The sequence below is a fragment of the Ictidomys tridecemlineatus genome, chromosome 3 (genome assembly GCF_052094955.1).
Source record: "Ictidomys tridecemlineatus isolate mIctTri1 chromosome 3, mIctTri1.hap1, whole genome shotgun sequence".
Classification (NCBI taxonomy): Eukaryota; Metazoa; Chordata; class Mammalia; order Rodentia; family Sciuridae; genus Ictidomys; species Ictidomys tridecemlineatus.
Genome location: NC_135479.1, coordinates 6077151 through 6099749, shown reverse-complemented (window position 1 = coordinate 6099749; position 22599 = coordinate 6077151). Strand labels below are relative to the sequence as shown.

The window sequence follows — 22599 nt, the reverse complement described above, 5'->3', positions numbered from 1 at the left end:
CTTATCTTCATAGAACAAAAAATTAAAAACAACTATCTAGTGGTGACAAAACCAAAGACCTCTCTTTTCCAGTCTTTTCCAGGAGCCCCACCCTTACTAGTAGGAAGAAGGGTGCAGTTTCCCTCCTTTTCAGGTCGATGGTATAAGCCTATACTGGTATAGGCCAGTATTTATAGGGCAGGCCGGTTTCAATATACTGATGATTGATTTATCTGGTATTCCCTTATTCTTCTAAAAGATGTGCCTAGTACTTCCAAAGTCTCATTTTGCCAATGGGGAAACCGAGGCCCAGAGGAGCAAGGCAGTTTAGTAGCATGGGTGACGCAAAAACAGGCCTTACTGCCGGATTTGGACATTTGACATGTTGACCTGGAACCTTCTGCCTAGAACCCAAAGAGCACTTGTGGGGCCTTGGCCACCACCACTTTCTGATTATGTGGACACTTTCTTTGTTGTCCTCTTCTGCTTAACCACCACGCCCTCTTGATAAGGACCTCATAAAATGGAAACAAACTTTTTAATCTTGTTGCTGGGGATTGCACCACGTGGTGGCTCCACCCGAGCCACACCCCAGGCCTTGTTTTAATTTTGATATAAGGTCTGGCTAAGTTGCCCAAGCTGGCCTTGAACCTTTAAACAGATTCAATTAATCCAATCATTGGACAGGATTATAGTGGCAAAGAAAAAAGTAAAAGGAAGGACACTGAAACAATATGAAAGAGACACAGGACACAATGTTTCAAAATGTGGGCATTGTTTACTGTAAGCAACAGTCCAGGATCGGGAGGTACAACACACATTTTAAAGATGAGACTTTCATTTCATGGTCAAGCACCAGCATCATGCACACAGCGTCAAGTTACTTAGTAAGAACAGTGCCCCTGTGGGACCCGCTCCTGCATGGGGCCACCTGTGTGCTCGCCTCCCTGGCTTGCGTCACCACTTCATCCCGGTGGCTTGACTGTGCGTCTGAAGCCGTCCTCTTGCTCATCGGCCAGCCAGCCATGTTAGTACCTGGCTCACTTCTGAAGGTTAAAAAAAGGCAGCTTCTTTGCTTTCAGGCAGCGGGTTCTGAGGCTCAGGCCTCTTCCATATGGCACAGGAAGATGCTTTAGCTAAGGGCACTGAGAGAGTAGGGCAGCGCCACAGAGAAGCTCTGCATACAGACCACGTGTGTGGTGGGGCTGCCGGGGTGGTGCCTGTGGACTGCAGAAGGTCTGTCCAACCATGGTAAACCCAAGAACAGTGCATCAAAAACCTCATACAAAAGAGCCTCTACCACATCAGGAACCAAATGATTTGTTCTTAAAAACACGGTACTAAGTGTCACAAAGCTTTCCCTTCAATCTACTACTAGAAAACACTCATGCCATGGCCCACAGACCCAGGAGTCAGACAAAGAAAGAGAATCCTGTTCTTCAAAAAGAAAAAGGAGGAAGAAAACGAACAAACAAAAAAAGACAGCAGTACATAAAGTGCTTCTTTTTAATGAAACAAATTCAAAAGATATAGAGTCAGGCTCAAGTTGTGCAGTTCACAAGCATGAAGAAAACAAACAAACAAAATGACAGAGTTCAGGACAGTCAGTTAACCCAAGACCAGGCTGGACTTGCCACCAGGAGGGTTTCTTCTGGACGGTGCAGGGGCCGCGGCCACGGGGCTGGGCACAGGCGCCGCGGGCACGGGCTTCTCTTCACTCTGCCCCAGGCTGCCTTGCAGGTCTGTGTCCATGTTTTCTGGGAAAACGGAACAGAGATGAACCTAATAGTTATTTCTGGATAAGACAAAGAGTCTCAAATTTATTGCTTTCGTGGTTTAAAACATACTGAAGGCGCTGGGGATGTGGCTCAAGCGGTAGCGCGCTCGCCTGGCATGCGTGCGGCCCGGGTTCGATCCTCAGCACCACATACCAACAAAGATGTTGTGTCCGCCAAGAACTAAAAAATAAATATTAAAACTTCTCTCTCTCTCTCCTCTCTCACTCTCTCTTAAAAAAAAAAAAAAAAGAAATGCTTTAAAATAAATAAATAAAAAATAAAAAAAAACCTACTGAAAAGTAGTAAAAAAAACCTCAGCCAGACATGGTGACACGTCTGTAATCCAAGCAACTGAGACAGGAGAATTGCAAGTTCAAAGCCAACCTCAGCAACTTAGTGAGATCCTGCTCAAAATAGAAAGTAAAAGGGCTGGGATGTGGCTCAGTGGTATAGCACCCTGGGTAAATCCTTAGTGCCACCAAAAAAAAAAAAAAAACCAAACAAACCACCCCATCAACCATAATCCTACTGTCCAGAATTGATCACTGTCCTATGTTTTGTCACACCAGTTCAGTGTTTTGCTTAGGTACTCCAGACTGAACCCAAACCCCACCCCTTTTTACTTTTTGAGACAGCAAGATTTGCCCAGGCTGGCCTTGAACTTGAGATCCTCCTGCTTCAGACTTCCAAGTCACTGAGATTACAAGCACGCACCACTGTGTCCAGTTGGTGATTCCTATTCAAATGAACTGGGCACTTCCTACTTTCAACACCGTAAGCATGAGTAGTAATATCCACTACAGCACATATTGCTCAAGTCACTGACTGATTTGTGGATTCCCAACAAGTAGATTTTTTTTGTGTGGTTCTACAGATTTAACCCAGGAGTGCTCTACCACTGAGCCACATACCCAGTCCTTTTATTTTTTATTTTGAGACAGAGCCTCTCTAAGTTGTTGAGGCTGGCTTCAAATATGTCATCCTCCTACTCTGGCCTCTCTAGACACGGAGATTATAAGTGTGCTCCATTGAACCCAGCTAACAAGTATATATTCTCAATTGTCTTATTAGCAAATAGATTGCAAACACAGAAAATTAACTTCTTCAAATGAATTCAAGAGTGACTGCAAAAACAAAAAACAATCACAATTTTAAAAATCCCTTATTAATAAACAAGTAAACTTAATGTTTACTAAAAGTATTAACGTTTTTAAATTTATTTTTTTAGTTGTAATTGGACACAATACTTTTATTTTATTTATCTATTTTTATGTGGTGCAGAGGCTTGAACCCAGGGCTTCCCACTCAGTAGTAGGCGAGTGCTGTACCGCTGAGCCACAACCCCAACCCATACTAAGAATATTAATATTTTAAAGCATATTAAACATTAAATTTTGAGTGGCAGGCTTATTTCAGTATTAAATCATCAAACCAAAATTAGTTGCATCTTCTACAACCATAGATAATTGTACACATTCCACAGAAGTCCTTTTTCAATAATTTGCCAAAAAGACCAAACAATAAAAAAAAAAAAAAAAGATTGCTGTGTTATTATGACCAAGGCATTAGGAAGGTCCTTCTTCAGCAGTACGTGGAACTACAGCAAAGTGTCGTCCTCCCTTTTCTGCCTGGCAAGTGGACCAGTGTCTTCTTATGTTGCAATTATAATGAAATTCAAAGTGAGTGCGTCTGCTCCACAGAACTCCTGCACCCTGGGCATGTTCAGTGTCTGTGCTGTCCACTGCAGCCACACATGGCTCCACTCAATCCACAGGGTCAGGCGTTTTAATTTGTCCGAGTCAAAGTTTAAATATACACAGCCATGTGTAGGTCGTAGTAACAGAACAAGCAGCACAGTGTTAGCAGAATACACAGGGCTGGGTGTAACCCTAGCACCTCGGAGGCTCAGGCAGGAAGATCGCAAGATCAGAGACACCCTTAGTAACTTAGCCTTAGCAACTTGTCAAGACCCTATGTCAGAAAGCCGGATGCAGTGGCTTACGCCTATAATCCCAGCAGCTCAGAGACTAAGGCAGAAGGATTGTGAGTTCAAAGACAGCCTCAGCATTGATGAAGTGCTAAACAACTCGGTGAGACCCTGTCCCCAAATAAAATACAAAACAGGGTTGGGGATGTGGCTCAAGTGGGTCAGTGCCCCTGAGTTCAATCCACAGTACAAAAAAAAAAAAGACCCCATGTCAAAAATAAACCATAAAAAGACTGGGGGTGCCAGGCACAGTGGCTCATGTCTGTAATCCCAACAGTTTAGGAGGCTGAGCAGGAAGATTGTGAGTTCAAAGCCAGCCTCAACAATGGTGAGGTTCTAAGCAAATCAGTGAGACCCTGTCTCTAAATAAAATACAAAATACAGCTGGGGATGTGACTCAGTGGGTCAGTGCCCCCGAGTTCAATCCTCGGCACCCCCCCCCCAAAAAAAATAGATTTTTAAATGGACTGGGGGCTCAGTGGTAAAGTGTCTTCAGGTTAAATCCCTCTAAGAAAAAGAAAAATTAAAAACAGCAACAACAAGAGAATACAGACCATTAATTCAGCCTGAAACACTAACACAATGTTTCAATTAAAGTTTTTTCATTTCCGCTAGGAGGCCTTGGCCTCATTCTACATATACAAGACCTAACTGAACCCTCCATTGTCTGACTGGATCAAGGAGTCAATGAATATTCTGAAGGACAAAAAAACCCCACAGCTCTCCCACTGGAGTTAATTTTCATAAAAGGCTCATCCCAGGAATCTCCTAATTGTCTTACATCATTAAAGGAAGTGTTTTACTTTTCACATGGATAATAACATGCTAAAAATGAAAAGGAAAATAGAAGCAGACCAAAGAAAGCAGCCCAGGTCTTAAGGGCAGGGCTTGTTTGTCAGGTTAGAAACACTGTGGCCAGAAGAGGGCAGCTTGTTTGTTACCAGTCTGTAATGAGATAAATAGTTACTGCGACTAAACACTTAGAAACTTTTATAGCAATCTGACAGGTACTGCCTGTCCCTATTGAGTCTAATAATTATGATGTCAAAGGCTCTAAAGGAAATACTTCTCCAATTTTATACATTTTAGTACTAATTGATGGATTGTGGTACTAGGGATCAAACCCCAGAGCCTCACTCATCAAAATATATTTTATGAGCTCCTAACTTGTCTTTGTTTGGCACATTGATAATGTAACAGCACCGCACACTGACACACGCCTGTAATCCCACCTATTCAAGAGGCTGAAACAAGAAGATTATAAACTAGGCCAGGGGCTGGGGTTGTGGCTCAGTAGTAGAGCACTTGCCTAGCATGTGTGAGGTACTGGGTTCAATTCCCAGCACTGCATATAAAATAAAATAAAGGTCCATCAACAACTAAAAAATAAAATAAAAATGGTAGAGTGCTTGCCTCACATGTACAAGGCCCTTGGTTCAATCCCCAGCACACCCCCCAAAATAAAAAATAAAATAAAAAATAAAACAGTTTCAAATACCTAAAACATAAAAAAAAAAAAAAAAACAGTCTCAAATAACTAAAAAAGGGTGGGGATGGGGCTCAGTGGTAGGGTGTTTGCCCAGCATGTGCAAGGCCTTGGGTCAATCTCCACAACTACAAAAAACTGAACAAAGACACCTATGTCTGAATAGAAAAAAATGATTCATTGTAATGATCAAAGAATCAGAACAAGAAGAAAACTAGCAGAGTACCTAACTTGAAACATTGCAACAGAATTGGGGTCAACCTTTAATATACCAGATACATCTTGAATTATTATACCCTTGCCACTTTTTTTTTTTTTTTTTTTTTTGGTACTAGAGATTGAACCCAGGAATGCTCTACCATTGAGCTACTTTCCCAGACCTTTTCCATTTTTATTTTGAGGCAGGGTCTCACTGAAACTGGCCTCAAACTTGCCATTCTGCCTCAAGCCTCCCAAATTGGTGGGATGATAGACACACGCCCCAGTGCCTGGCTGCCCCTTGTCAATTCATGACAAAGGAACTAAAAGTTGTAGCAGTCAGGAATACAGAATAATCTGGTAATAAAATTGATGGCCATTGTTTAAAAAAAGAAAAATTAAAAGGGAGAACTTAGCATATTGAGTTGTATGCTATGACATTTATCTAAAGAATCAATAAAGAACTGAACTGGAGAAGGAAGCTCAGGGAACAGAATTATTTGGTAGGACTAATAACTTACACCGTTTGTATCTTCATGAGGATTCACTTACTTCTCCGGGCTCCCCAAATCTTCCCCCCCACTTCTTTCCCAGTATTAGGGTTTGAATCCAGGGCCTTGCAAATGCTAGGCAAGTGTCCTTAGCCCTTTTATAAGATTTTTATTTTGAGAAAGGGTCATACTAAGTTGCTGAGGCTGGCCTACATTTTCGATCCCTCCTGTCTCACCCTCATGAGTCGCTGGGATTATAGGTGCATACCACCACCACCATACCGCACACATTTTTTTGAGACAGAGTCTCACTAAGTTGCTGAGGCTGGCTTTGAACTTGAGATCCTCCTCTCTCAGCCTCCAAGTCACTGGGATTAGAGTTGAATACCATAACACAAGGGCCATATCTTCAGTTATATCCACTGGCCCTAGTCATTAAACAAATATTAGCTGATTCTGCTACATTCAGTCTTACAGTTGAAATACTGGGAGGATGAAAAGCAAGACTGCAAAGTCTAGATTTCACCTCCAAAATAGTTTTCCAAATTACATAAACTGAACACAAACAGTAACTGATACAACTTCATCTTAGGAAAGAGTGACTGGTCTAATTGAAGGCTCAGGAGCTTCTCGTGTTATCACATCCACCTGACTGAGAGGCAGGAGAGGAACTTGGTTCCGTCACAACCCCAGCCCCAAAACAACTATTCACTGTAGAGTTGGTTTTTTTCTTTTTTGTGTGTTGCTGGGGATTGAACCCAGGGCCTTGTGCATATGAGGCAAGCTCTCTACCAACTGAGCTATATCTCCAGTCCACATGCTACATCACAAAACATAACAGTAGGAAAAGGCTCTTCAGGGCCTGTGACTGTGTGTGCCACCAGCAACTTGACTGACTGTTGCAGTGACACCTGTAAGCCTTAGAGTACTCATCAGCACTGTTCTGGCCCTTGTAATAAGAGGTGCCAATAAATACTTCAAAGATTTAAAGTAATTAAGCAAATGATTACAGCTCATTTCCACCTATAATTGGTAATCTGGATGACTAGCTGGAAATTTACATCTGCCCCCCAAATCACCACTCACAAAATCACTTGAGGGTAACTAATGTCTTACAAATAAGTACCTCAATATAAAATCAAATGAACTTCGCAAATGGAATGCCATGAGCTGAACTGGAAATGCTAGTCTTTTATTAATTAAAAAGGTCTAGCAGCTGGGTGTGGTGGCACACCCCTGTGATCCCAGAGACCTGGAAGGCTGAGGCAGGAGGACGGAAAATTCAAAGTCAGCCTCTACAACTTAGCAGGAACCTATCTCAAAAAAAAGTAAAAAAATTTAAAGAGGGGGATGGAGCTGGTAAGGGTTAGCTCAGTGGTGTGCCCTTGGGTTCTCCAGGCCTTTTTCTGTCTAGGTTTCCAGCATTCTTCACTGCTAGCAGATTTAAAATGTGGCCATGTTTACTAACTTTCTAATTTTTTTGTTCTTCTCCCTCCGCCCAGTGATGGCACTTTCTTGGGGCACACCCAGTTCTCTTTCACCAAGACATGATTTGAATTACAATTCAGATCTGTCCAAAAAGCATTATAGAACCAAAAAACAATTTAGTCTTTAGAAGTACTTACCATGAATGTCACCTTCACCCTGCAAAAGAAAAGATTTAAAAACTTACAATTTTGCATCACACAAATCTAATTGTCACAACTCAGAGTAGCTAACATCTATTTGAAATCAAATGTCAAATCCTATTCTGATGCAATCAAGCACAGTCAGGCAGAGACCTTTATTTAACTGAGAACAATGCCATACAGCAATCCTGCACAATAAATTTCACAACTAAATACCAAAAACAACAAACAAAAAGCAAAACATTTGCTCTGATGACCTGACACCAACTAACATTTCAAATGAGATAGGCACATTCATGGTGGCATGGCCACAGATACTGACACCAACTAACACTTCAGAGGATCTCTCATCAGAATGGGAATGGGCAAACCCACCTTCTGTCTTTTTTCTCCTGATCTGGCTTTGAAGGACCCTCTAAGCCCAAGAGTCCTCAGACAGCACTCCCTACACTCCAATGCTTCAATATGCTTGAGGCCACTAGCCAGGAGGACTTCCTACTGGGAAGTCCTACTGGGGCTCGGTGGCAGTACTAATCTGCAGACACCTGATGATGACTCCAGGGGTCCAGTCTGTAGTTCACCTCAAGGTGACACTGGAAAACAACTGCAACCATCCTTCAACTCAGATGTGGTCCTCTTAAAGAGACACAGGGAGCGAGACCCACAGGCTCCCAAAGCCAATGGTGGTGAAGGGCCTACAGCCGACTCTACTGGTCAGAGCCACCTGGCAGGCTAGGTCACTTTTCTGACCTACTTTCTACTTAGGGGTCTTCCATCAGCAAGATGACCCAGTCCCTTTTTTAGTTATTGTGACCATCAGTTGTGGCAGCAGAACTGAAACTCTTAGTAAACAAAGGGGAAATGTAACTTCTGACCCTCTCTGCCCTGGGCCTGGCTTTCCTAGTGGGCTCACACCAACCTTCAGATCTAAGAAGTCTCCAGAGCTTGCTTCAGTTGAGTTCCTCCTCTGTGGTCCAGATGACTCCAGATCTTCCCTGCCACCACTAGACTTGGCACCTAGAAACCAAAACACAATACTTTTCTTGAGGAATACAACAGAAATGCCACAATAAAACACCTCCGTACACATCCTAACCTAGACTCGCAGTCTCACTGCAGTTCTCATTCTCATCCACCACATACACGCATAGTTCCCAGCTCTTTCTTCTCAAGTTAAACTTCAGCAGCTGTTCATTACCATTAAACTAGTACCAGCCAGCTGGGCTCTGCTCTGCTGGCCCAGCCCTCCAGTGACCACACGCGAAAGTAGTACCTGCCGACTTGGCCCAAGAAGGGGGATTTTCTTCAGGTGTCCCAAAGATGCTGGAGGCCATTTTATTCTTCCTCACAGGCTGTTCTGTTGGTTCATCAAAGCCTAATGAGAAATTGGATCCACCACCTGGAGGCCGCAAAACCCTGAAAATTATGGCAAAACATTAGTTTCAAATCATATCAAAGCATTTCTTGGCATAAATATTTTCTTATATCTTTTGTTTCTTTTTCCACACCCATTCTTCCTCCCTTACTGCTGCCCCAAAGAGAGCTGTTCATGGAAAAAGGAAACAACTCATCCTGGTATGAATTCAGTGCTGAATGTTAAGATACCAAGTACTCCCCAGTGTGGGAGCACATGCCTGTCACCCCAGCTACTTGGAGGCTGAGGCAGGAGGATTGCAAATTCAAGGCCAGCCTCAGCAACTTAGCGAAACTCTGTTTCAAAATAAAAAATAAGCCAGACACAGTGGCACACACCTGTAATGCCAGAGGCTTGGGAGGCTGAGACAAGAGGATAGCAAGTTCAAAGCCAGCCTCAGTAAAAGCAAGGTGCTAAGCAATTCAGTGAGACCCTGTCTCTAACTCAAATACAAAATGGGGCTGGGGATGTGGCTTAGTGGTCAAGTGCCCCTCAGTTCAATCCCTAGTGCCCCCCGCAAAAAATAAAAAATAAAAATAAGAAGGACTGGGGATGTGACTCAGTGGTTGAGCACCCCTGGGTTCAATTCTCCATACAAAAGAAAAAAAAAAAAGATTCCAAGATAAAGTACTAGTTTATCACATTTCACAATTATAGTCACTGCCTGGTTGGTTTCCCTTTTTCAGAAATGGTAAGAGACCAAATAGCCCTTGCTCTACTGGGCTTAACTGACTATACCTGCAAACAAGTTTAGAAGAACATCTTATCATTTATTCATTCGAAAGTCATTTCCATTTTATTTTCAACTAAATAAAAAAAGGAAGAATATACACATAGAAGTTACCTGGACCAGTTTAGAAGCCAAAGGAGAGCTCAACAGTATCAACCACCTCCACAGCACCCATGAGCCTGCTTATGTATTTGTACCCCACTATGCTCAATAATAAACACGGATGATTAGCCACAAGGGCCAAGTTGATATGAGAAATTAAATGTGCAATTCCACAGCATGTTCTGTACCCATGTTCTTCAGGATGGCACCCACAGCTTTCTGTTTCACTTGGAAATACAGGCTGTACACATTTCCAGATCTTCTTGCCATGGGTTGATCAATTTGTCTCCTCCCTGCAAAAACTAAACTCAACTCCCCTTGCTACCTCTCAAAACAGAAAATTGATGCCTGTAATCCCAGCAGCTCAAGAGGCTGAGGCAGGAGGATCCTAAGTTAAAAGCCAGGCTGCTAGTGTAGCCCTAACCAACTTAGCAAGACTCTGTCTCAAAAGACAAAAAAAAAAAGGGAGGTGGGGGTTGGGGTTGTGGTTCAGTGTTGAGCACTCCTGGGTTCAATCCCTGGCACAAAAAAAAAAAAAAGACAACTGAGATGGTTTCATGAGACAACTTTCTAACTACTGATTCATTTCCTTTACTGGGGATAGGAGCAGTATGGTTTTCTTTTTCTTTTTTTTTTATATTTATTTTTTAATTGTAGTTGGATACAATACCTTTATTTCACTTATTTTTATGTGGTGCTGAGGATCGAACCCAGGGTCTTGCAAGTTCGAGGCGAGCGCTCTACCACAACCCCAGCCCAGTATAATGGTTTTCTACTTTTTAAATCAGTGACTAAGAAACACTGTCTCTTACCAGGTGCGGTGGCATACGCCAGTAATCACACTAGCTTGGGAGGCCGAGACAGGAGGATCAAAGCCAGCCTCAGCAACAGCAAAGCACTAAGCAACTCAGTGAGACCGGCTCTAAATACAAAATAGGACTGGGGATGTGGCTCAGTGGTCAAGTGCCCCTGAGTTCAATCCCTAGTATCAAAAAAAGAAAAAAAAAAAAAAAAAGAAACAAACAAACAAACACTCTCTTGCTGGCTGTGGTGGCATATATACCTTGTAATCCCAGCAACCCAGGAGGCTGAGGCAGAAGGATCTCAAGTTCAAAATCAGCCTTGGCAGCTTAGCAAAATAAAATAAATAAAATAACAAGGGCTGGGATGTAGCTCAGTGGTAGAGCACCACAGATGCAATCCTCAGTACCACAAACAAATCTAAATAGCTCCCAAACATTAAAAATCCAACCCTGAAGCTGGGCACAGTGGTCCATCCCTCCAGTCCCAGCTACTGGGGAAGCTGAAGCCAGAAGATCCCTTGGGCCCAGTAGTTTGGGGCCAGGAAAAGAAACAAAAAAATTTCTTTCTTTTTTTTTTTTTTTTAGAGAGAGAGTGAAAGAGGAGAGAAAGAGAGAATTTTTAATATTTATTTTTTAGTTCTCGGCGGACACAACATCTTTGTTGGTATGTGGTGCTGAGGATCGAACCCGGGCCGCACGCATGCCAGGTGAGCGTGCTACTGCTTAAGCCATATCCCTAGCCCCACAAGAAAATTTCTGACCTACCCTTGTGCCACAGTAGGTCATAAGACCTTCCTCTTTCCAGCAGGGTCCTGCCCAGAAACCAGAATGCTGAAGCAGACAGGCCTGCTGAGTTTCCCGTCTACTACCAGTAGATTATACCCTTTTTGACCAATCCCACTGCAACAGTTATTCATGCTTCAATCAAGCCCATGCAATGAAGTCTCCATGAAAACCCAGGACAGAGTTCAGAGAGCTTCCAAAGCTAAAACATGGAGGCTCCTGGATGATGGCACAACCATTGAGGGCATGGAAGTTAGGCATCCCTTTGCCACACCTTGCCCTATGCACTTCTTCCTGTCTGTCCCTTGTAGTATCCTTCACAAAAAAAAAAAAAAAAAACAGGAAGTAGAAGCAAATATATCCCTTAGCTTCATGAGTTGCACGAGCAAATTAAATGTGAGGAGGGGTTTATGGGAAATTCGACTTACAGTCAGTCAGAAACATAGATAAAAATAACCTGGAATTTAAAGAGGGGTTGAGGCCAACTTGGGGGCTGAGCACTTGATGTGTGTGAGATCTGATGCTGAAGACAGCATCAAAACTGAGCTGGATTAGGGGATACCCAGCTGCAGAACTGCTTGCTTGCCTGTCTGGGAAAAGCACCACACCTTCTGAGGTCACTGAAGTCTTCTGTGCTGACTGCTATGGTTTGAGTCCTATTCAGACTAGCAAACAAATGCAATTTAAAACTAAGGCTCCGGGCTGGGGTTATGGCTCAGCAGTAGAGTGCTTGCCTAGCACGTGTAAGGCCCTGGGTTCAATCCTCAGCACCACATAAAAATAAATAAAGGTATTCTGTACATCTACAATTAAAAAATAAATGAATCTAAGGATCCGCAGCCCACACTGAAAGCCAGCCTCTTGGAAAGCTGAGGCAGGAGGCTGTCACTCAGTACTTGCCTGGCACGTGGGAGACCCTGGTTCAATCCTATATAGGTCAGGCAGAAAAAAGAAAAAGGATATATCATTTGATTAGATTGGGAAAATGGGATGTAAAAAGCCAACATTCAGCATTATGGTATGAGTATAAAATCTGTACAAACTTTCTAAAGGGAACTTTGATAAGTTACATTATCCTCTCTGTGTCTCGGTTTTCTCCTCTGTAAAATGAGGATAGTAATATCTACCTCATAAGACTATTATTATAAGGGTATCATTTCATCTGCAACATGGCAATCATGCACATTAGTTATTATACCCATATAAATGTCACCACAACTAAGTTACCTGGAGCGCCTACTCACTAATGCAATTTCAGGTGATTCTTGAAGTCTTTTTTACACTTGATGTTTTTCTGAGTTTTTACTAATCTAAAATTCTTTTAAAAACTGTTTCTGAGTTCTAGAAATTCCTACCAGTGTTTCTCTTGACAATACTACTTTTTTCCACTGTCCATTCTAAACGATCATTCATTCGCTAGTGGGCACCTATGTCCATTCTGGATCCCTAGATAGAAATCCTGACTTCTTAGCTCCCTTGCATCTAGGCTGGTACCCCAGCCTCAGCACCCTAACACTGCCATCTTACTGAACCCACACACTGTCCATTCCCGCACCAAGGGGAGACTCCGGCCCTGTCTCTCTTTGTGTCAGGCTCCACAATCCAGCAGATGCAATCAAGATGGATCCAACCTCCTCCTTCCCAACCAAGTCCTGCTACTTTCTTCACTCTGGCAGTTTAGCTCCAGCAAGGGCCTTTGCTAGCCTATTTCCTCCAGCCTGGACTAGGCTCCACCTTTCCCTCAGTTCCTACTCAAATTCCAGTCCATCTCTGAAACTGCAACCTCCTTGAGTTTGGAGAGGCAGCCATAGAGGCAGCCAGAACAGAGGGAGGACAGGGAGATTAGTGCTCCACTTCCCAGGAGCTGCCAACTCTTTTTGTAAAGGGCCAGCCTTAAATACTACTGGCTTTGTGATCAGGTCTTCCCTGAACTATTCATTGCCATGTTGCATGAAGGCAGCCACCGATGATATGAAGACAAGTGTGGCTTAAAACTCAAAAACTTATTTATGTACACTGAAACTTTTCTTTTGTAGTCCTGGGAATTGAACTCAGGGCCCTGAACATGCAGCACCCTACCACTGAACCACATCCCTAGCCCTCTTTTATCTTGAGATAGGGTCTTTCTAAATTGCCCAGGATGGCCTCGAATTTGCCATCCTCCTGCTCAGCCTCCCAAATAGCTAGGATCACAGGTGTGTGCCACTATATTCATAAATCATGAATCTTGTTTTTCTCAAGTACTGAACAATGTTAACGTCATTCACAGTTCAGAGGCCTTACAGAAAGAGAGCCTGGGTCAGGCCTGCAGGAAGTCTGCTATAGGCAGTTCAACATCCTCCTTCCAGGGGAGCAAGGCCTTGAGAAGCTCTAACTGTCCAGCATTAGTTAGTGGGAGTGCAAAGCCCAGCCTCAGCTCAGGGCAGGCACTGAACAGTGAGTGCTCCAATGACTTCTGTGAGGAAATCACAAAATGCAATTTTTCTCTTTAAACTACAAAACTGTAGAATTATGCTTTGATAGGGGTTTTCTTATTTTCTAAATATGCAGTCTTTCTAGCTTCCTTCCTTAAACAAAAACACAATACTAAATTCACACCAATTTCATTATCTACCCACCTCAAGGTCCCACTATAGTCCTTAACCACACATAACATTTAAAACTCCATTTTTAAAAAGTCTCAGATATTATTGGCTGGGGTTGTAGCTCAGTGGTAGAACACTTGCCTCAAACACATGAAGCCCTGGGTTCAATTCTTAGCACCACATAAAAGTAAAAAACAAATATTGTGTCCATCTACAACCAAAAAAAAAATTTTTTTTAAATCTTAGATATTGGGCTGGGGTTGTGCTTCAGTGGTAGAGCGCTCGCCTAGCACGTGAGAGGCCCTGGGTTAGATCCTGAACACCACATAAAAATAAATAAATAAAGGCATTGGATCCACCTGCAACTAAAAAAATAAATAAACATAAAAAAGTCTCAGATATTAAATATCCACTTAAATTTATTTTATAAATTAAGATATATGGGTTCAGGCATACATTTTATAAAGATGATAATTTTAAGCTTAATTCAGTTATTTAAATCACAAGTAAGGTATGTCATCAATTCTTAAGCTTTCTCTCTGAAGGGATTAGGTTTTTATAATTTACATCTTAAAATCAACAAAGACACTTAAAATTTTTAGAATAAAAATCAACTTTCTTCATTATCCCCTTCATTCCCTAGAGATTAGAATTATTTTGTTTGCTAATCATAATTAAAACCTCATGAATTATTTTAGCCAGATAAAATTCCTCAGAATCCTCTTTTGCTTGGAAATATTTTTGGCCTTGAAAAATAAAAAATAAAAAGAAAGAGACACTAGTACCCAAACAACAGCTTAAAAGCAAGTCAAAGCTATGGCCAGTCCAACTTTGACAGGTCAGCAGCTTTCCTCCCGCAATGGCAGGTGATACCTACTCCAATGACGTCAGTGTTGTGGAGACCATTTGTAACAGCCAGACATCCCCAAACAAAGGATTTGATCATAAGGCAAAGTATTGCAATTTTATTTTTTACTATTCTTTCTGAAACACACATATAATAACTAAATAAAGATTATCTATTTAAGAGTCAACAAAAACATGTCCACATATTAGAGATAGTAATTTTTTTAAAAATTTGCTCCTTGCTTCTCTCTTCAAATCCCTGAGTTTTCATACGTTCTTGCAGATCATTCCCTACCACATTAAATTTATAATGAGGCTATAGAACCGGGAGAATATTACTGGAGAAAAGAAGTTTAGGAGAATTAGGTGAGATTATAGAAGGAAAGGTGTGAAGTAAATAAAATGACAATACTACAGTACCCAGATCACATTATCAGAATGAAAATTATGGAAAAAAATATTTAAAATATTTATTTTACAGAACCAAAAATTATTTTTTCTCATTTCAGATATACATATGAAAAAACAAGCAGGATCCATTTAATCTGTGTACTAAAATTTTTTTTAATAATTTTATTTGTGGATGGACACCATACCTTTATTTTATTTATTTACATGAGGTGCTGAGGATCAAACCCAGTGCCTCACACATGCTATGCAAGTGCTCTACCACTGAGCCACAACCCCAGCCCACTGGGTACCAAAATTCTTTACAAAGCACCAAACTGAACTCAACCTAAAGGACAAAACTCCAGATACACATTATCATTCCAACTGAAATCCGACCATGAGAAAGTTGACCTCATCACACACAATGAAAAACCAAGGTTCAATTTGTCCCAGTGTCCTCTGAAAAAAATTATCTCATTGGAAGGATGACAAGAGAAGAGGGAGTGACCAGTATTTTCTTATGTCCAACTACTAAAATTCCCCGCCCTCCCAGTAACCTCTGATTTAGTTTTTTTTCAATTTTACCTAGTCTCTTCTACATTATAAAACTGCAAAGAGTTAGTTGAAAGGGAATGTCACTTGCACGCCTTCTCCTAAGACTCCTCTGCTGAGGCATGCTTTTTGTTCTCAAGTTCTCTAACCCTTGAGAGATACTGCTATTTCATGTCTGTCTTCTTAGCCCTACAAAATGGCTCCCTTTGTGCCACTTGGCCAGGACCCCAAGGCTGGCCACACATGACTGCACGTCGTGATCAAAAGAGAGCAGATGCCCAGAAAAAGTGGAATCTAAGCTTCATCCAAGCCTCGAGGAAGATCCCTGAGATGTCTATAACCCCACCTCACAGAACAGAATGCAATTAGCTGAGACAATGTGGACACCTTCCATAAACCCAAACCCTTCCACCAAGTTAAGCAAGGGCTTGATAAAAGGTTCCTGTTCAAACCCCATGCCCTGTGCCCCCATCTCCAAAATGCAATAGGATGAATGGCAAGAAAGGCCCCAGCTTTCCAGGTGGAGAGACTAGAGAAGAGACAATGGATTCTCCGGCCCCGCCCAAGAACAGGAAACCTCCTTCTCAAAGGAACTGGGGCCAGGGATGAACTCATTTGGCAAACGTCAAAAAGGGATGTGAAGAAGGTAGGATGCAAAAACCGAGGTCCGAAGCTTTGGGCGCAGAAAACCCATCCTGGCTGGCTGCTACTCTCCCTGAGCTCAGAGGTGGGCGCGGGGAAGGGGGAGGAGACGGGGTCTCTTTGTTAGCCGAGGGTAGGCACTTCGAAGAGGGGTTGGGCGGCTGAGTCCTGAACCGGAGTGAAAGGTCGCGGTGACCAGCCCCGCCCGACCACAAACACCTGCCAGGCGGGCCCAACGGGGAATGGGTCACCGCGAGTGCAGGAGCCTGCCGGACCCGGCAGACACAGTCGCAGGATTACATCGCTGAGCCCCAGCCCAGGGTAAGCACATGCCCCAGGCCAGTGGCTGGAGCGCGTGGCCCGGGGGTGGGACAATGGGGCCTGACCGAAGGCGTCCTGGAGGCCCCACCCCCCCGGGCACTCAGGGGACTAAGACCACCACCCTGGGGCTGGGCCAGCCTCACCGCAGAGCGCGGAAAGCGAACCCGCCCGCACGTTGCGAATGACGAAAACCCGCCGTTTGCCGAGGGAGCGGCTGGCCCCGGCCCCCCGGCCCCCGCTCTGTGGGAGGAATGAATGGAGAGAGCAGCGGGATCGGGGCGGGGCCGCCTCGCCCCGCCGCACAAAGCGACGCCCGCGGCCGAGCCCCGCGGCCGAGCCCCGCAGCCCGCCCCAGCGCGAGCGGGACGCACCGGGGACATTATCGCCAACGACCCGCGCCGGGCCAACTCGGCCCGCGGGCAGCCGCCTAACGACCCCTTAACCTCGTGCGGTTCGGGCGCCGCCTCGCCGTCTCACCGGGAGCTATTCCTGCTGTTGGGGTCGACACCCTTGAAAGTGGTGGTGGTGGTCATGGCGCCGAGGAGCGAGGTAGGCTGGCGCGGAAGCAGAACGCCGAAAGCGTCGGACGCGACTGGCCCAGAGGAGCTCCAGACCCACTACCGGTTACCGCCGCAGGAGCCTCCGCCACCGCCTGGCTGGCCGGCCGACGCTTTTATAGAGCTCGCAAGCCCCACCCCCTAGCCATCGGCATTGGCCGATTTAAATGGATTTCTTTGTTCCTATTGGCTTCCTGGAGTGTCAAGCACCGCTCACTGTCACGACGGGTTGCAGTGGCCAGGGTTGGGTCTAAGCCCGCCCGCTTCCTGGACAGGGCAGGACTAGAGACATTCTCCCCACCCCCACCCCAAAATCTTGGATCTGATTGGGCACGAGTCGAACCTGCCCTGTGCTGGGTACAAGTCCTACTCACTGTCAATTAAAAAAGTTACCTGGTAAAAGGAAAAACTCGCTCTGGGAGAATTAGAACCGGCCAACCGAGGGCAGATTTGTCACTGTTACCATTTACTCATTTACATTTACGGTGGGATAGTAAAGGACATTCTCTTTGAGGGACGAAAATTACTGCTACCAGTTGACATTTACTTTTATTGAATACCTACTGTGTGTCCCATTTGGAAACCTAATAGTTCCAAAGCAGTAGCCCTATGAGTCAGCAACAAAAAGCACGCCAAGATGATCCTTTTTTAAACGACTGGAAATTCTTTACATTATAATGTTATTATTTAGCTATAATGAGTGGTGCATGAGTTGAACCAAAATTACAGTCATTCCGTTTTGGGGGCCTGTTCTAAAACTAGTTAATACCCGGCGACTTGAAATGGCCTCATTCCCATCCACCAAGACTATGGGATCAGCCAGGCTTCTGCAGCTGTTTATAACCCTTAAGTCATGACTCTTCCACCTGTCTGGGTAAATCTATCCCTGCAACAAATGCAGACACACTTGGAAGACTCAGGAATGACTGTTTACAAGATCATAACAGGAAAGTCTTGGGTAAAGGAGTGCAGGCATTTGATGTCATGCATATTTCCCCAAGGCTGATGTCTTTTCCTAGTCTCAGTATTTCCACACAAATTGAACTACATTCCTCTTTGTGTGGCCTTCTTCCAGACAGTTGAAAGTCTCTTTCTTAGCACTCTTAGTTAAAAAGCCCTCCCAGTAGGCTTTCATGAAAAAACAGAGGGAAGTTCCTCTCCTCTAGAAAGCATGATCATGCATTTATGTGCTCACCACAACACCATGAAGCACACCATTTGTTTGGGTTAGAATCTTCCCATTCTTAAAGGCTGAGCCTAAGTTTTCCAAAACTTTAAAAAAACAAAACCAGAGCTGAGGTTTTGTTTTCTGGCTGTGGCTCAATGGTAGAATGCTCACCTAGCATGCATGAAGCACTGGGTTTGATCCTCACCACACATGAAAATAAAATAAAGATATTGTGACGACCTAAAATTAAATATATATATAAAAAACAGCCTAGTGGGGTGGCACATACCTGTAATCCCAGTGGCAAATTACAATACAGTATTGTGACCTGATCCATAGTTAACATTACTTCTAAAGAGGTCATGCTTACTGACCAGATTGGTCTGATGGGGTTGGTTGTTTTGTTTTGTTAGTCCTGGGGATTGAACTCAGGGGCACTCAACCACAGGGCCACATCCTCAGCCCCATTTTGTGTTTCTCCTTTGCTAGCAAAGCAATAAATCTTCTTTTTTCCTTTTTCTCAGGATCTTGTCTTCGTTATTGGATTGGTGTAGAGGACCAAACTTTGGGTTACAGTTTCCTCATTTATAAGGTTAAAAGGGTACCTAGTGGGGGTTTTTACCCTTGTTTTGTTGGTAGCACTGGAAGTTGATCCCTGGGGCACTTTATCACCATTTTTATTTGGAGACAAAGCCTTGCTAAATTGCCCAGGCTGTCCTTAAACTTGCAATCTTTCTGCTTCATCCTCTTGAGTAGCTAGGATTGCTGGTCTCCCTAGTTTTTGACTTTTTTGTGTTGGTTTTGTGGTGCCGCAGTCTGGCTGGGCACAAAAATAACTGGGAGGTCATGAGGCACTTGTAGGTTCAAATAGGAACTACTTTATTGCCCAAATCCAACGGGAACTCTCCAGAACTCCACTGAAACTCCGAGAGAACCAACAGGAACTCAAAAAGAACTCCACGGGAATTCAAAAGTAGAGGGCACCCGAGGTAGCAGAAGCCGCCTTATTGCTGGACATCAGAGGTTTATATACACAACTGAATACACAGCTTGTTTCAATTTAGCATCATCCAGTTACAGCAATCAGTCATCATCCCAATAATTATACACAGCTTAACTTAATCATCATCATCCCAATGGCTCACCGGCATTACCTCTCAACTACTCCCTCTGGCAAATGCCAGGCGCCATCCAGACTTAGCCATGGACCCCAACATCTCCCCCCCTCTGTTTAATTAAACAAGTATGTGGCTTAGGGATCGTGCCTGTCTTAAGTTGTCCAATACTACATATGGTTCTTACCCGTTATCGGATGAGCTGACCTCAAGGCGTCAGCCTCCTGTCTTAGTTTGGTACCATTGCAATTGGATCTTACCCATCATTGACTACCGGCCCAGCATTTAGCCATACTTGTGGATAGTGGTTTTTACACAAACACCATAAACAACCTGCTACAAGCAGAAAGGGGAGGATACAAAATGCCATGATATCAAGCCATTGACGGCTCCTTTTGGAAAAATTGTACCATCAATGACACCATCAGCAAAGATACCCCAGCACTACCACAATTTGCTGTACCAACAGATAATTTACAATGCATACAAGTCCAGGCAAGTTTTGCAAGTAGTTCAAAGCAGAGGAATTCATTGAATACGTCCATTTCCTCCCAAAGTAAATCGACTCCTTGATTATCATTTGTTGAGTTACTTTATTCATTGATGCATCAGTTTATACAGTTTGTTGTGATAGCTATCACAGAAGCAGTAGTTTGGTTTTATCTTTGTCTTCACTGGCACTGGGATGAAGATAGGAATTCTGGCAATGATGGCTAAAAAAAAATTATGTAACATTCCAGCAGGCACTAAAAAAAAGCAATTTTCTAAACAATTTAGTATCCTGAATAGAATTACATATAATGAAAAGGAAAGGTGAAAGTAAATAAACAGATCTGTTAACCTCCTTTTTTGTTCACATTTTAAAACAATCCTCAACAGCTGTTTACACAATTTAAATTAAACCACTTAAATAACGTGAATAAAAAAAAATATTTGGATCGATTTTTTCAGGAGCGCTCCTCATATATAATATATGGACATATGCACATACAGACATACAACATAAAACACAAGTGTGTACACATAACACAATACATACAACTCATAACATAATAGTAAAGGCCTTGTAGCTTTTCACAGGTGAAATCTCCATTGCAATGTTTAAAAACTCCACAGTCAAAAAATAGAACTGATCAGAAAAACATGAACCTAGGTCTGTATGAGCTCAAAAAATAAAATAGAACTTCATGGTGTGGGAGAGGGCAATAATAAAATAGATATTGAAAAAAGCATCCTGGGGGCTGGGGATGTGGCTCAAGCGGTAGCATGCTCGCCTGGCATGCGGGCGGCCCAGTTTCAATCCTCAGCACCACATACAAACAAAGATGTTGTGTCTACCAAAAACTGAAAAATAAATATTAAAAAAAAAAAAAGCATCCTGGTTACCACCTGGGTTTGACTCTTCTTTTGATATCCCATCCTTCTTCCTGTAACTTGCATATGGGTCTGAAGGTATTCCCACAAGCAAGCCCCAAGGTTTTTTACATTTGAAATAGGCCTTAATGGTGTTCATTATTCATTAGCCTCCAGGTGTGGGAGAACCACTGTTGCAGATGTAAGGATAGCTAAACTGAAGTTCTGGATATCAGCTGTTATGGATTTGAGCCAAGTCATCTCCTTTTTGGTCTGTAGAAATCACTTTAGTTAGTCTCTCTGGAATCCAAATCGGCTGCTGTTCTCCCTGTGGCAACACACAAACAGACCCCTGACTCCAGACAATCACTGGATCAGGACCTTTCCATTGTCCTGTTAGAATATCCTTCCAAAGTACCTTGGGCTTATGTACATTTTTTGGACAAATGTGCCTTTCTGCAGCACTAAGCCCTGATGAATCCAAATTTTTAAAGTTTAGAGTAAAAAGGGTTATTTTAAGTTTATCTTTGGGGGATTTTTACCCCTTCCCAATTCCCTCTTTTTGCTTTAATAAGTACATTTTAATAGTTTGATGAGCTCTTTCAACTATGCTTTGTCCCTGTGGATTGTATGGGATTCCTGTTATATGAATAATGCCAAATGATGAGCAAAATTGCTTAAAAGAGGTAGAAGTATAACCAGGGGCATTATCTGTTTTTAACTGTTTTGGAATGCCCACAGTGGCAAGATTTTGTACACAATGAGCTATAATATCTTTAGTTTTTTCTCCAGCATGAAGGGAGCCCATCAAAAATCTGGTAGAAGTATCACTGTAACATGCAAAGATTTTAATTTTTCAAATTCTGGAAGTGTGTGATGCCCATCTGCCAAATATGGTTATGTATTAGTCCTCTAGGATTGATTCCAAGATTAACTTGTGGTAAAAAGGTCACACAATTTTGATATTGTTTTATTATTTGTCTAGCTTGTTCCTTAGTTATTTTAAAATGCTTTTTTAAAGTATTTGCATTGACATAGAAGGATTTATGAAAATTTGTAGCTTCTTCTAGCGTAGAAAAAATATGTATGTCATGTGTAGTTTTATCTGCGAAATCATTGCCCAAACTAAGGGCTCCAGGCAATCCTGTATGTGCCCTGATATATCCTATAAAGAATGGATCTTTTCTGTCACAGATTAGATTTTGTATAGTGGAAAACAAAGAGAAAACAGTAGAGGAAGGGGAAATCTTACCAGCATCTTCAAGGGATACTATAGCATTAACTATATACTGACAACTATCAGAAAATAAATACAGAATCTTTAAACATCACAAAAGCTTGTAATACTGCATTAAGCTCTACCTTTTGAGCTGATTGTTTGGGTACTAAAAATGTAAAAGTTTGATCAGGGGTAACTATTGCTGCTGTACCATTATTTGACCCATCAGTGAATATATTTGGAGCATTCATGATAGGTGTTTTTCTTGTCATTTTTGGAAAAACTACAGGATGGGAAGACCAAAAAGACAACAAAGGATTAGATGGTAAGTGGTTATCAAATGAAACATTAGATTTGCACATGATTATTGCCCAAGTATTTAACTCATTAGCTAACTCATCAATTTGATCCATAGTATATGAAGTAAAATTTTATTGGGAGAAATTCCAAACACTCCCTTTGCTGCTTTTAT

The 22599-nt window shown here is 42.7% G+C and overlaps 1 protein-coding gene across 1 annotated transcript; it reads right to left on the bottom strand.

Annotated features, from left to right (window-relative positions):
- Window positions 1–737: 737 nt before the first annotated feature.
- Window positions 738–17379, bottom strand: Jpt1 (Jupiter microtubule associated homolog 1). The gene is made up of 5 exons (XM_005332548.4): window positions 17193–17379; window positions 8821–8963; window positions 8467–8564; window positions 7545–7563; window positions 738–1736 (listed from the first exon to the last, which is right to left on the bottom strand). The coding sequence occupies exons 1-5, from the start codon at window positions 17246–17248 to the stop codon at window positions 1588–1590; spliced, it is 465 nt and encodes a 154-aa protein (XP_005332605.1). The 5' UTR covers window positions 17249–17379; the 3' UTR covers window positions 738–1587.
- Window positions 17380–22599: the final 5220 nt, after the last annotated feature.